We start from the raw sequence: 13,673 nt of genomic DNA, 5'->3' as shown, positions 1-13,673 counted from the left end.
ACCTCTAATGCGGAAAAGATCACACAACCATCTACAATCACTTTGCTACATGAATCATATGTACCAATCACATCTTAACCTTAACCAAAGAGCTCAAATTACAACCAAAATATCACTGTCACTCTGTTAAACTTCATCAAGTTAGCAAACAAATTAAACACCTAAAACCCTCCAACTGAATCAAAAATGCCCAATTTTACAAGCTAGGTTTTAGAATAAGAAGAAGGATTCAAACACAAAGTGCTTCAATTAACATAAACCTCATATGGCTACAAAGGAGAGAGAGAGAAAAGAGGTAAAGCGGTGGCAATCATCAATTATAATAAGAAATTGTAATCTATGTGTCTCTCTTGCGAATGCCACCGATATCTTGTGGATGTCATCAATCTCTTGCGTATGTCACTGATCTTCTACGGATGTCATCGATCTCTTGCGTATGTCACTGATCTTCTACAGATGTCATCGATCTCCTGCGGATGTTATCTATCTCTTGTAGATCGCCGACGATTGTGCCGAAGCTCCGATCTCTTGTAAGCTGGTTAGTGGAGGAGAGAAGCGTGATTGTACTTGGTCCAGGAAAGCGCGCAAGAGAATGATAGTAAATTAAAAAAAATTAATAATTTTAATGTTTTAATATTTAATTAGAACATGTGTGCTAATTTTGGAATTTAAGAGAGTGTGTGCTAAGTTTGGAAGAAAAACTTAAATTTGTGCTATTTTTGAGAATTTTCCTTCTTTTTTTTGTGCACACATCTGTTATCTATCTAAGGGTGTTCAATTTCGGATAAACTAGTTTGAATCAAATATGTAAATAGGCGCTATTATCCTCTCACTCAACTGCTTCACCCGATCTCTCAGCACAATTTCAAGATCTGAAGCTCTCAACAATCAGATTACAGAACTAGGTTTTATCTTATTTTATTTTAACTTCTACCTACTTCTTATCCGGCACAAATTTGACCTTCAATGGAGTTCAGGAACATTGATTAGGGATTTTTCTTCCACTTGAGTAAGTAATCTTCGATCAATCCAACATTTTAGGCATGAAAAGCCGTAAAAACTATTTGTTTGTCTTGATTAAGAGTATTCACTTTCTTATGGTGGTTCAGTGAATTAATATGCAGAGAGTCTTTTCTAAAAGAATCACGAGAGTATGTTTTGAGATTTATCATTTATTTATTGTATTTGTAGAATGAAAAATCTATATAAGATATTCATGCAAAGGAGATAGACATTTAAGTCTTTCTCTCTGTATTCCTGCTGCCAGATTAAAGTTCCAGAAAAGTTCTCTCAAAGGCGAAATGCATCTTCTACTAAGCTGCATAGAAATCGAAAGTGGATACACGAAAAGGGAAGCGTAGAAGCGATAATATTTTACTTTGATTGAGTTTATTTTAGATATATAATTTATATCACATAATAAGATAATAAACTAAAATAAACTCAATCAACTAAAAGATTATCCTGAAATTTTGAAAACATATACGGCAGGCGGCAGATGATTTATCTAGTTTTACTTTACATTTACAATATTTCGGTTCTACTTATGCACTGAATAAAATTGGATTGATGATGCTTTAACATTTATACTAGATTTGGATTCGTGCTAGAGCACAGGTTAAAATTCCTTTTATTTGTATTATAATTTCAAAATAAAATATAACTTATAAGACTTTTAGCATTGTAAACTGAGAAACGATTGTTATAATTATTTTTTTTGTATGAATATGAGAGATATATTTTGGTGAATGGAGATCTGAATGATTTATATCAATATTTTTTAACCAGGACCGGACCGGCCGGTTGGTTCGATCCAACCACAACCCGATAGGTATTCCGGTCCGGGTAACCTCTAAAAACCTAACAAATAAAACCCGCAAAAAACCATAAAAACCCGCTAAAATCCCATGAACCGGCGGGTCGAATCGGGTTGTCGGTCTCAAATTAAAATATTTTATTTTGGTCACACTTTAAACTTAAACCAAATTATATATAAATATTGTTATTTATAAAAGAATCAGTTAGTTATTTTATCTAATCATTTAAAAGTTTAATTTTAGTTGTTTAGTACTTAATTATGTATGTTTTATTCATATATTTATAGAAAAGTAGATGTTATATTCATAAAATGTAATCAAACTAATAAACTAATTGACCCGTAATTCAATCGGTCCGACTTGTTGACCCAGTGACCCGAAAGACTTCCGGTTTACCTTCCGGTCCAGTTTTAAAGACATTGATTTATATTAAAAGTTTGGAAGGATGTTAGGTCAGATTTGGAATATCCCATTTAAGATTTTCGGTTACAATTAATGTTTTATTTGTTACTATTAATATATGAACTATCAACTTGTAACCAATTAATATATGAATTAATTTATAACTTATGTATAACCTATTTGTAACTATTTATAACTATTTATTAAAATTATAAAGTCTACCAAAACAATGTTGTGTACTTGCCTTTAATTAAAAAGGTTATATTTTTAACGAAAATCTATAAAAAAAAAAAGTTCGATTTTCAATTTCAAAAATAAGCTCGAAAACAAATTGAACCGGACCGGGTTATTTTGATTTATCATGCCCAGCCACATTTATCTTTGGTTAACAAAACCGAAATCAGCTTTAAAAGCTAAAAGCTTTGAGAACCTTCTTATCCTTTGAGAGTCTTTTGTTTGGTAGCAAAGCAATCATATCTCTGCTTTCTAATCTCTTCTTCACTGAAACCGTCTCTCATTTTTGTGTTGTTCCTCCGCGAAGATTTCAACAGATTCGCCGGAAAAAAAATCTCTGAAAAAACCAACGGTGGAGAATGGCTCTATCACGCATCTCATCACGATCCAACGGCATCACTCGTCCCTTCTCCGCCGCCTTCAACCGATTCATCTCGACGGACAGCACTCCGATCACAATTGAGACTTCGCTTCCTTTCACAGCTCACTTATGTGATCCACCTTCACGCTCCGTCGAATCATCGAGCCAAGAGCTTCTCGATTTCTTCAGAACCATGGCGTTGATGCGACGTATGGAAATCGCAGCCGATTCGCTTTACAAAGCGAAGCTAATCCGAGGGTTTTGCCATCTCTACGACGGACAAGAAGCTGTAGCTATAGGCATGGAAGCTGCGATTACGAAGAAAGACGCGATTATCACTGCGTATCGTGATCACTGTATCTTCTTAGGTCGTGGTGGTTCGCTTCATGAGGTTTTCTCAGAGCTTATGGGAAGACAAGCTGGTTGTTCTAAAGGCAAAGGTGGATCTATGCATTTCTATAAGAAGGATTCTTCGTTTTATGGTGGTCATGGGATTGTCGGTGCTCAGGTTCCACTAGGTTGTGGTATTGCGTTTGCTCAGAAGTATAATAAGGAAGAGGCTGTGACGTTTGCTTTGTATGGTGATGGTGCTGCGAATCAGGGACAGTTGTTTGAAGCTTTGAATATATCTGCTCTTTGGGATTTACCTGCCATTTTGGTCTGCGAAAACAATCACTGTAAGCATTTTTTTTGCTTCTTTCTTATTTGTTTGGAGGTTTGTTATGGTCAGCGCGATTGAATTGGATTTGATTTGTGTAGATGGAATGGGAACTGCTGAGTGGAGAGCTGCTAAGAGTCCATCTTACTACAAGCGTGGTGATTATGTTCCTGGACTCAAGGTCAGTGTTGAATCTTATTTGTAACAAAGATTGATTTGAGACTTGTTTAGATGAGAGAGGAGAAGTTTTGGTTGGCTATTTATCTGTTAGCAGATGGATCCGTGTCATTTGTTGAACCATATGGATTTCTTAGTTTTCATATAAAAAACTGGTAGATGCAAGTATTAGGGTACTACCAGGCTTTCTTTCATAGTCTTTTCAGTTTAGGGATGAAATGCAATTCTCTCATGTATAATGATGCCATGAGTCCTATATCATGAACAGAGCCATGGTGCATTATTACATTCTTTTGAGTGGGTATCTTGTACTGCATCAGTTATCAACTATTTTTTGAGTTTGACCGGTTGCTGGATTGGATGCTATTTTTGGGATGAACAGGTAGATGGTATGGATGCATTTGCTGTCAAACAAGCATGCAAATTTGCTAAGGATCATGCCTTGGAGAAGGGACCGATAGTAAGTTTGTCTGCATTTTAGTATTCTCGAACATATACTCTTCTTTTTCATGTTGTCATCTGGCGCACTATTTTATTTACTTTGATCAATATCTAGCTATCCCCTAGGACTTGGCATCATAGGATGAAGTGTTTTTCGTACTTTATGTGTTTCCTACTTGAAATTTACTTCCCTTCAGTTGCTCTTTGTGACCTGGAACTGAATTCCAATAGCTGAATGTTTGATGGGGTGGCTGGTTTGTTCTCTGTAGAGTTTTAAACTTTTTATCGGCTGTAGAAATGATGATGTATCAGTGTTCGTCAAAGAACTGTATTTTTGATATCACAGTTCATTTTTTTTTTCTGGTGTTCCTTCTCTGCTATCATAGAAATAACATAAGAATTGATTCATCGTAATTCTATACAGATTCTTGAGATGGACACATACAGGTACCACGGTCATTCCATGTCTGATCCTGGAAGCACATACCGTACAAGAGATGAGATATCTGGTGTGAGGCAGGTTCGTTAGTCAGTTTACCTGCACAACAAACTAATTCTTGGTGGAGAACTCAGGTTATTGTGAATCTCAAAACATTATGTGTGTGACTCAGGAACGTGATCCAATTGAGAGAATAAAAAAGCTGGTACTATCTCATGACCTTGCAACCGAGAAGGAGCTTAAGGATATGGAGAAGGAAATTAGAAAAGAAGTAGATGACGCCATTGCCAAAGCTAAGGTAAATTAACTGTCACATTGCTTCTCTGTACCACTCGGGAATTCAACTGTCAAAGCTGAACACACGTAAACTCTTTTCCTTTTCAGGATTGCCCAATGCCAGAGCCGTCCGAACTTTTTACCAATGTGTATGTGAAGGGATTTGGCACTGAGGTAATTACTAGTTACATATTCTGTCATTTGCATTTTGCAACACACGCCCCTCAAACTATAGTTAATTTCCCTTACTGACCCTTTTTCGCTTCTCTTGGCAGTCATTTGGACCAGACAGAAAAGAAGTCAAAGCTGCGCTTCCATGAACCTCTTGGTCGTGGAACTGTCACGTGTTATGACATGGTTGGCTGTTAGGAAGCTATGAATAAAGAGGCTTTTGATTTGTATACTCTCCCCACTCTCCTTAGTTTTAATATCTCTGTATCTTTCTTCGCAAACATACATAACGAGAAACATGTTATTCTTGTGAAGCTTTTGTCGCTGTATCTACAATTTGCGACTTCTTTAATGAAGTCTCGTGTTTGATATTCAAGCACTTGATTTGATATTTATCATTGCTGCACACCGAAAGATATAACAAATTGAATTACAAACAAAGACCATATGGTAATGGTTTCTTCTTTTTTGTATTCTCCGTCTTCCAAAAAGAATCAACTTTGGACCGAAAAAGGAAACAGGTAAAATTAAAAAGAAACCATCATCAAAGAACCTAAAGAATTTTTTACTGACAAGCTCCCCTATCATCTATATACATAATAACAAAAGTGAATAAACTTTTTTTGGTTTTTGGTTTATCAGGAATCTGAGTCTGACTCACTTGAACTGTACCTTGAACTCTCTGACATGAAATTTGGAGGCAGAATTGGAAATCTAACTGCATTCCTTTGCGGTGTAGCAGCAACGCTCGCTGTTTCTGCTGTTGAAGTTGATGCTCCAGCTACTGTTGCTGCAGGTCGTTGTTGTGGTTTCCGCTGATTCCTTGCGATCTGACTACAGGCATTATCAACCATCCCTAAGAAATCACGGATTATAACAAACAGCTGAAACAGGTTCCTCTCTTTCAATGCTCCAGCTTGGTAATAGTTTGTGGTTTTCTTCACTAGCTCCATTATCCTGAGCTGTTCCGCTGTAATAACTGTCAGTTCTTCCTCTGCAGATTCAAAGAAAGATCTCAGCTTTGTCAAACACCCATCTTCCTTCCCTTTGCTTTGGTCTAAAAGGCGTTTTGTTTCTTTGACTCTGGTGCCTAAAGCTAAGGTCGTAGCTACAAACGAGTCATAATCAATTCCAGCCGCTTTCTTCACATTGGTGAACTCTGAACTTAAGCCACGTATAATGGGTAAACCCAGCTTTATAAACTCAATCTCTTGTTCGTCTCTAGATACATCTGCATTCTCGCCACTAGCATTATCATTTGGGAACATGTTCTTATTTATCGCAGCCCGCTTTCCCTCAGACCTCACAACTTCTTCAACAACAAAGTGAAGCAAAGTAGTTTTCCCATCAACACTCTTCACATCAGACAGTTTCCTCAAAGCAGTTAGATTGAAAGCCTGAGCATTTCCTCTAGCGGTTCCAGCGTTCATTCTGTTACCTGCTTTCAAGATTGCTTCAAGCAGCTTCATGAACAGCCCACGAGCACGAAGCTCATTGCATGCAGATTCAAGTGTCTGTAAAGATCCTTTTTGTTGAGCAACCTCTGAACCGTAGTTAATCTTGAAAAGCATGACATTAAACCGGTTAAATGCAGAAGGAACTGCTTTTAAGATGTGAAACAGTAGAGACTCTGCATCAGCCAGTTTCGTCGGGTCGCCACTGAACTCTAGGATCTCAGTCTGTTCTTCTGGAGTTGGTGCTATTCCTGCAAGCTTCTCAAGTGTATCAGACTCAGCATCATGGCCTTCTGTTAACAAGTCAATGATCTCTGCCTTAGTCATCCCTAAAGATTTAAGCACAATTGCTTTGTTCTGAGACTTCCGAGGATCGAGAATGTAAGTCTGCGAAGTCGACACAGTGGGATTCTGCGGTACACTGCTTGCTTCACTCGGTTTTCGAGCACCAACGTATCCAAACAAAGCCTCCATGAGATCACCATCAAAGCTACCCAAGAAACAAATATAACTCATAAGTCATAAGAACTCAGAATCCGAATATCACATTCTAGATTATGTACACTTTAGTGACAGTAACGTTATACTTACTTGAAGGAGCCACCATCAATCCGGTGCCACACTGTTGAACGGCTAGCATCAGGGTTAACTTTATCCCAATGCAAAGGCTTGAGCTTTGGCTGAGTCGGATCTTCAGTTTTGCCTACGGCTAATGAAGTCTCACCTGACTTCTCCGGTCCTTTTGGATTACCAGGTGGTTTAGGTGGCCCAGTCTTCGACATTGGAGGCGGTGGTGGTCCAGCTACCTTCTTACCCGGTGGAGGAGGTGGTGGCGGTGCAGGTCCTTTCTTAGGCGGTGGAGGAGGAGGTGGAGCCACACTAGATGGCAGAGGCGGTGGTGGTGGAGCCCCAGCAGATGGCGGAGGCGGTTGATTGGCTGGAACAGGCGGTGGCGGTGGAGCATTTGTCGCCACAAATTGACCAGGAGGAAGAGGAACAAGCGGTGTCGATGTAGACAATTGTGCATTTACCGCCATGTATTGCTGACCTGGAGGAAGCGGAACAGGCGGTGTCGATGACGCATTCACCGTCGTGTATTGACCCGGAGGAAGCGGAACAGACGGTGTCGATGTAGACAATAGCGCATTTCCCGCCGCAAATTGACCCGGAGGAAGCGGAAGCGGCGGCGAACGACCACCGCCATCACTGTTTCGGATCTGCGAGGGAGAAGATGGAAACGAACCGCCGCCGCCGCCAGGAGCTTGAAATTTAGATTGAGTTTGTTTTCCAACGGCAACATAATCACTTGTAGAATAAGAAGCTCTCGAGGGCGAAGCAGCAGATGTAGAAGAAGAAGAAGGTCGCGACGGCGAAGGAGAAGAAGAAGTATAGTGTCTCCCTCCTCCTCCTCCAACATCACCACCACCACCACCACCTGAAGAAGATAAAGGAGATTGAGAATTTTTCTTATGAAACGAAAACGCCTCTTCATCACCTACTCCATCATCATCATCATCTTCATAATCATCATCGGCTTGATCTGCTCCGACTCCAGTTCTTCTAAATCCGCCGCCGGATTTGTCAACTCGTCTTCTAGGTTTAGGGTTTTTCCTAATTTTCCCGCTATTTTCCAACTCTATGAGCTTTTTCCAGTAAATCACATCTAAACCTTCTTCATCTACAATAACAGCTTTTAGATTCCCATCGATTCTAACAAAATCCTCCGGGAAGAGAAAACCCCAAGGAGACGGCGGTGGTGGTAACGAATCAGAGCCGGAACCTCCACCGCCTCCGTCGTATCTGACTCTGTCTTCTTCACCACCTTCTCTCTTCCCGCCTCGATCTGAGTTCCGACCACGGAGTTTGTCTTTGATCTTCCTCCGTGAACTACTCCCGTTCTTACGGAATAGAAACGACATCTCGGTGGTTCTTCTTGACCGGAGAGTAGAGTCGCTCGCCGTCAACGGTGATAAAATTCACGCGGCGAATTTGACAAGACAACGAAGCAAATAAAGAAAAAAAAAAAAAAAAAATGAAAAAATGGGTTTGGGGAAGGAATGATATTTTTGGTGAACATGACAACCATTAAATGATTTAACACATTAATGATTTTTATGTTTTTTTGGAAAAAAGCAACAAAATATTATTATAAATAATAAAAGTTAAAAAACTTTTTTAACATGAGATCAGGTCCAATGTCATAAGCGTGGCTACTTTGACGAAAACAGCCTCCATTAACTCGGAATTTACACGTGTCTGAACAAGGGTGATGTTGTCATTTTAGGTTAATGCGGCCGGGTTGACCCGGTCGTGTTTTTTGGAGGTTAGTGTCCGAATTTGGACGGAAGATGTTTGACTTAGTTGATCCTATTCTTCGGCTACGCGTTGACTTTTGTGTCTCTTCTTCTTCATCTTCGTTTAACTTAGAATATGAAACTTTTATGTTAGGAAGTAGTTAATAATATATTCATACATCTTTTTAAACCTACCAATATAGTGTTGTAAGTGGTAACCAACCCCGTGGACCTTTTCTGCATAATTTTGTGTGCTTGAGAATAAATGTGAATGGTGATTGTTTCGGTGTTCTAGAAGAAAATCGAAAATGATCTGGAAGACAGAAGTTGGAGTGTAAATGTGTTTTTGGAATGTTTGACTTTTGTGTATCGGTAGGTGTTGAGAAGTAGAGATACTTAAAACGGTTTTGGTCCCATCTCATCTGTTATAAAGTCCGAAGAAGACTTCACCAAACTGTTTTTTTTCCTTTTCGGTTTGGTAAAGATTTCGAGATCTTTAGTATTATTTGACACTGAGGTTGTGATCCTCTTTATTTTTTAAATGGTGTTTTTAATTGATGACTGATTTGTATATATTTTACACTCTTTCATCATGCATTTGTCATTCATTTTGTTCTCTTAATTCATTATTTTGCATTGTTTTAGGTTTCTTTTGCATAACATGCATATCTAGGTAGTCTTTGCATTGGTCTTGCATGCATCTTGCATATTGGAGTTGTTTCAGGTGTTTTAGGAGGTGTCCAAACCATCAAATGCAAACAAGGATCAGAAAACCAGTTAAACGACTCAATCTACACTACCCAGCGACGCAAGCTTCCACGTCTTTGATCGAGTCGAGTGAAGATTTTACTTTGGGATTCAGCTTTCGACGTATTCATCAAAATTGTAGGGAATTGAGTCATCTTTCCAATGCAGTTTATTTCAAGCCAATCAGAGTCGTGGTTCATGAGTTATCTCCGTTTTAGTGGATGCACGTACGTTCAGAAGTCCGACTCGACCCGCACGCAAAGGAGAGCTCCACTCGATCGGATGTTAGCAGTGACTCGACCAAGACGTCCCAGGATGGCTCCTGAGCACCCTCAAGACGCGACTCGATCAGCAGTTTTTGAGCACCCTCAAGACGCGATTTGATCGACACTCTCACGTCGCGACTCGATCGACACTCTCACGCCGCGACTCGATCGACACTCTTACGTCGCGACTCGATCGACACTCTCATGCCGCGACTCGATCGACACTCTCACGTCGCGACTCGATCGACACTCTCACGATGCGACTCTATCGATGCTCTTAAACCGACGTCCTGGTTTTGTCTTGAAGACGCGTCCGAGAAGGATTCCCGAACCGACGTTCTATATTGTCGTTTTATGTTTTAGAGATTTCTATGTTTTACTATGAATACGTTTTGTTAAGTTTTCACTCGGATATCTTAGCTTTTATCTCGTTTTGGTTCCGAAGGTTTTACCTAGCCTCCAAAAACGTTCTGAGACTTTGTATCCAGATATCTTTTAATTCATTGAGTTTTTGCATTTGATTTCTTCTACAAACTTGTTCATCTCATTTTTATCTATCTTAGGATGCTTGATTCAATGTTTTCTGAGTTTGTATCTTTGATGATGATTTTCGGATCTGAGTAGTGTGATAGTTCTTGAGGATGGGATAGATTAGGTGGAGGATCTTAGGATGTAGAGTGTTTAAGCTTTGATTGTATGATTCCCCTCTGGACTAGAGTTAGAAATACTAGTTTCTCTCTGATCAATTGGAACTGGGTTTTAGACATTTCCGCATCCAAAAGGTGTTCGATGAAATGTCTGACCAACTAGTGTCAGACACTTACGTTCCTAGCCTAAGAGATTAGTTGTCTAGGATGTTTGTTGACGTGAATGAACTTGTTTTTCATGCCATGCTTGATCATGTTTCTCTAGCGAGAGCAGAGCCGGCCCAAGACACAAACTGATGCTTCATCAGCTTGCGGCCGCAAAATATATAGGTCTATAATCGGCCTTATTTCACAGAAAGCTCCTTTAGTCTAGTGGTATAAGCAGTGGAGAAGAGTCTAAGAAGTCATGAGTTCAACCCTCAAAACTCTTATTTATTTTTGTTTTCATTAATTTTTTTTTTTAACAGGCCTAAAAATATTTTTGGGCTTGTGGCCTCATAATTCTCTGCGACGGTTCTGAGCAAGAGCTAGGTTTGGAAGTGGTTGAGTTTGAGTAGCTTCTGTCAAGATATTGGATTAGCTAAGAAGTGATGTTCATTGTTTAGGGATGGTTTGCTTGTGGCATGTTAAATATTCTATAGACTAGGATTTCCACCGACATCAATTACTCCCATCCTTAGGACCTCTTTTTCTGATTTTTATTACATTCTTGAGACTGTTTCGTTGCCTTTTAGTTCATGCTTAGACTCGTTTATGTTTTTATTCATTTTCGCTTCTTGTCATGCATTCTCGTTTCTAATTCTTTGACTTATTTTCGTTTTGTATCGTCATCATTCTAGGACTGTTAGACAAACACTCTCTTTGAATTGGCTTAACTTGTGACTCCTTGATTGCATCTTAATTGTTAGTAAAGTTTTTCATTTGGATTGACACCTTAAGTACTATAATTACATAAGGTTAATTGAGACCTGCTAGAACGCACAAAAATCCTAATATCAATGACATCGAATTTTTGTTTTTGTAATTATATGCTAAGAGTATTTAGCTAGTTTTGGAATGTTGTTAGTAACATTATAAAAATGTATTACTTACTACTGTACTACTCTCTCATATTAGCTAAGTTGATTAAGACGCTCACGTGAAAGAAAACGATCGATTTAAACATAACTCAAATTACGGATTAGTTGATAATTACTACTCTCTCATTACAATACGTGTAGTAATGTCACTTCTATGTGACAATTAAAGTAATATATGTTCAAACTAATATGTTTGTCTATACACATCTACGTTTCTGTAAACAGTAGATAGTTTCATTTCGTTTTTATCTATGAAAATTTATAAATACTCCATGTTATGTATGATTCGATATAATGACTAGTATAATAATGTAAATTAAATTTGGTTCGTCGACCAACTAGGGTAGTCTTCATCATCAGCCTCCTCATTACCTGTATAAATGATTAAAAATATACAAATTTGTGTAACGTCATGTAAAATATATATCTCATATAGCACTAGTGCTACTTTCAAAAAAGAACACAAGAAATGAATATCAAATTTTTGGGTGAGCAATAGAAAAAGGTGAAATACGAGACGACGATACGTGGACATCACACATTCACACCATTAAAGAGCGTTGATAACTTGTGTACTTCACGATTACAATACAAAGTTTCGTATACTCAAACATTCTAAGATTCAGATGAGATGTGATAATCCATCTAATCCCGCCTATAGTGATTTTTTTTCTTAAAACTTGTGTTATGCATGTCTACATCTCTCTCTTCTTCTACTACGTACGTCGATAAAATTGAAACTAAAACTGAATATTTGACAAATTAAAGTATCAAAACATATAGCTGGGAATAAGATGTATGTTGTGAAAAAAAAAAAAAAAAAAGAAGATGTATGTTGTGAATCAGTGGGCTACAAACAAAAGTAATTGAATGTCTAGACCCACCAAATTTTGTGGCCTTGATGGGCCAAGTAAACAAATTGATGTCTGTGATATTTATACAAAAAGTCCATTGCTGTAATGTTGAAAATGCTATGTCTTTGATGTTTGGTTCTTTTTCTCAGGCAAGATTGAAAGATGTTTCATTTTTACTATTTTGAATTTTTGTGTAAAACCCAAACAATATTTTGAGTTTTTCTTGGAGACAGCCGCAACAACTAGGCCTACTGTCTCCCAATTCCTTTTTTGGGTTAAAACTGTCTCCTAATCCCAAGTTCCAATACATCTGGTACAACCTTCAATTTTGTTTACTTATTTTCCCCTTCCAAATAAATCTCCCACGAGATCCGGACCCAATTTTTTGCTAAATTTTTTCATTTTCTTCATAGAAAATAAGAGTACTTTATCGGCATTTGTAGACATTACGACTTCTATCTAACTTTTAGTGGCGACATTTGTTTCTTCAAATTAGTTCTCATTTACCAAAATTTTAAAACAGAAACAACAAATCATATAGATCAGTTGGCCGAGCATTTTGAACCGGTTTGAATTTGGATGATGATACATCAACAACACTAATAGTCTAATACAACACAGTTTTATGCTTTATTATGAAACATCTATAATTTAAATAAAATGAAATGGGAAATCGCACATAGAACATGACTAAAACACACAAATCTCATTATTTGTGCAAAGAATAAAGAAAAGCTTTGCAGAAATCTCATTTACAGCACTTTTTCACAAGTTGTTAAATAAATGTCACATTCACTGTTTTTTTTTTCCCGCATGTTCTTCATATAGATAACGAATTAAAGAACTGTAGAAAGAATAATTGGCCGTACCTTAAGGGGACAAAACATAAATCAAAATGGGAAGAAGATAAAAAGTTGAATGATCTCACATGTTTAGTACGCCAAACGTGGGGAGTATCTTTGAGCTGATTCTGCTGTCTACAATGATTTGTTTGATCTTGATTCATTGCATTTGCCTCTCTTGAATTTTAATATTCAGTGCCTCCTTCCAAGTTCCAATGGGCAATGTAAAGATCTCGTTAATAAACTTAAGCCGTACGATACTATATTATTCGATTTGATCCTTCATTCTAAAGAAAGCTGATAATGCTATTTTGTTTTTTTTTCTTCTTCTCTATAAGTAGATATTGTGGTCGTGGTGTGAATCAAGATATAAGTACGTGTGATTAGGAGCTAAACGCATACCTAATGATTTTTAACGGATACTTAATGATTTTTAGTTGACCTCTTAAGGCTGGAAGGACAACACCTCTTTTCTCCACAAACCTAACAAAAGATAAAAATAAATAAAGAAAAC

The 13,673-nt window shown here is 37.9% G+C and overlaps 2 protein-coding genes across 2 annotated transcripts; one reads left to right on the top strand and one right to left on the bottom strand.

The window, feature by feature from the left end:
• The first annotated feature begins 791 nt into the window (after positions 1-791).
• Positions 792-5,369, top strand: LOC147944157 (pyruvate dehydrogenase E1 component subunit alpha-1, mitochondrial-like). The gene is made up of 8 exons (XM_087450556.1): positions 792-1,009; positions 1,268-3,491; positions 3,574-3,653; positions 4,032-4,109; positions 4,515-4,610; positions 4,702-4,827; positions 4,914-4,979; positions 5,081-5,369. Exons 2-8 carry the CDS (start codon positions 2,813-2,815, stop codon positions 5,123-5,125), a joined length of 1,170 nt encoding a protein of 389 aa, XP_087306682.1. The 5' UTR covers positions 792-1,009; positions 1,268-2,812; the 3' UTR covers positions 5,126-5,369.
• Positions 5,370-5,390: 21 nt separating this feature from the next.
• On the bottom strand, positions 5,391-8,647 carry LOC104787161 (formin-like protein 7). The gene is made up of 2 exons (XM_087450555.1): positions 7,022-8,647; positions 5,391-6,920 (listed from the first exon to the last, which is right to left on the bottom strand). The coding sequence occupies exons 1-2, from the start codon at positions 8,347-8,349 to the stop codon at positions 5,615-5,617; spliced, it is 2,634 nt and encodes an 877-aa protein (XP_087306681.1). The 5' UTR covers positions 8,350-8,647; the 3' UTR covers positions 5,391-5,614.
• Between the last annotated feature and the right edge of the window lie 5,026 nt (positions 8,648-13,673).

Source organism: Camelina sativa, chromosome 5 (genome assembly GCF_030686135.1).
Source record: "Camelina sativa cultivar CO46 ecotype springtype chromosome 5, ASM3068613v1".
Taxonomy (NCBI): domain Eukaryota; kingdom Viridiplantae; phylum Streptophyta; class Magnoliopsida; order Brassicales; family Brassicaceae; genus Camelina; species Camelina sativa.
Note: the sequence above shows the minus strand (reverse complement) of the source record. Positions and strands in the feature narration are given on the sequence as shown.

Coding starts and splice junctions, on each gene's coding strand:
- LOC147944157 (XM_087450556.1), top strand. CDS start 2,813: ATGGCTCTATCACGCATCTCATCACGATCCAACGGCATCACTCGTCCC. Junction 3,654..4,031: donor ATTATGTTCCTGGACTCAAG/GTCAGTGTTGAA, acceptor TGGGATGAACAG/GTAGATGGTATGGATGCATT. Junction 4,110..4,514: donor CCTTGGAGAAGGGACCGATA/GTAAGTTTGTCT, acceptor AATTCTATACAG/ATTCTTGAGATGGACACATA.
- LOC104787161 (XM_087450555.1), bottom strand. CDS start 8,349: ATGTCGTTTCTATTCCGTAAGAACGGGAGTAGTTCACGGAGGAAGATC. Junction 6,921..7,021: donor ATTGATGGTGGCTCCTTCAA/GTAAGTATAACG, acceptor TTTCTTGGGTAG/CTTTGATGGTGATCTCATGG.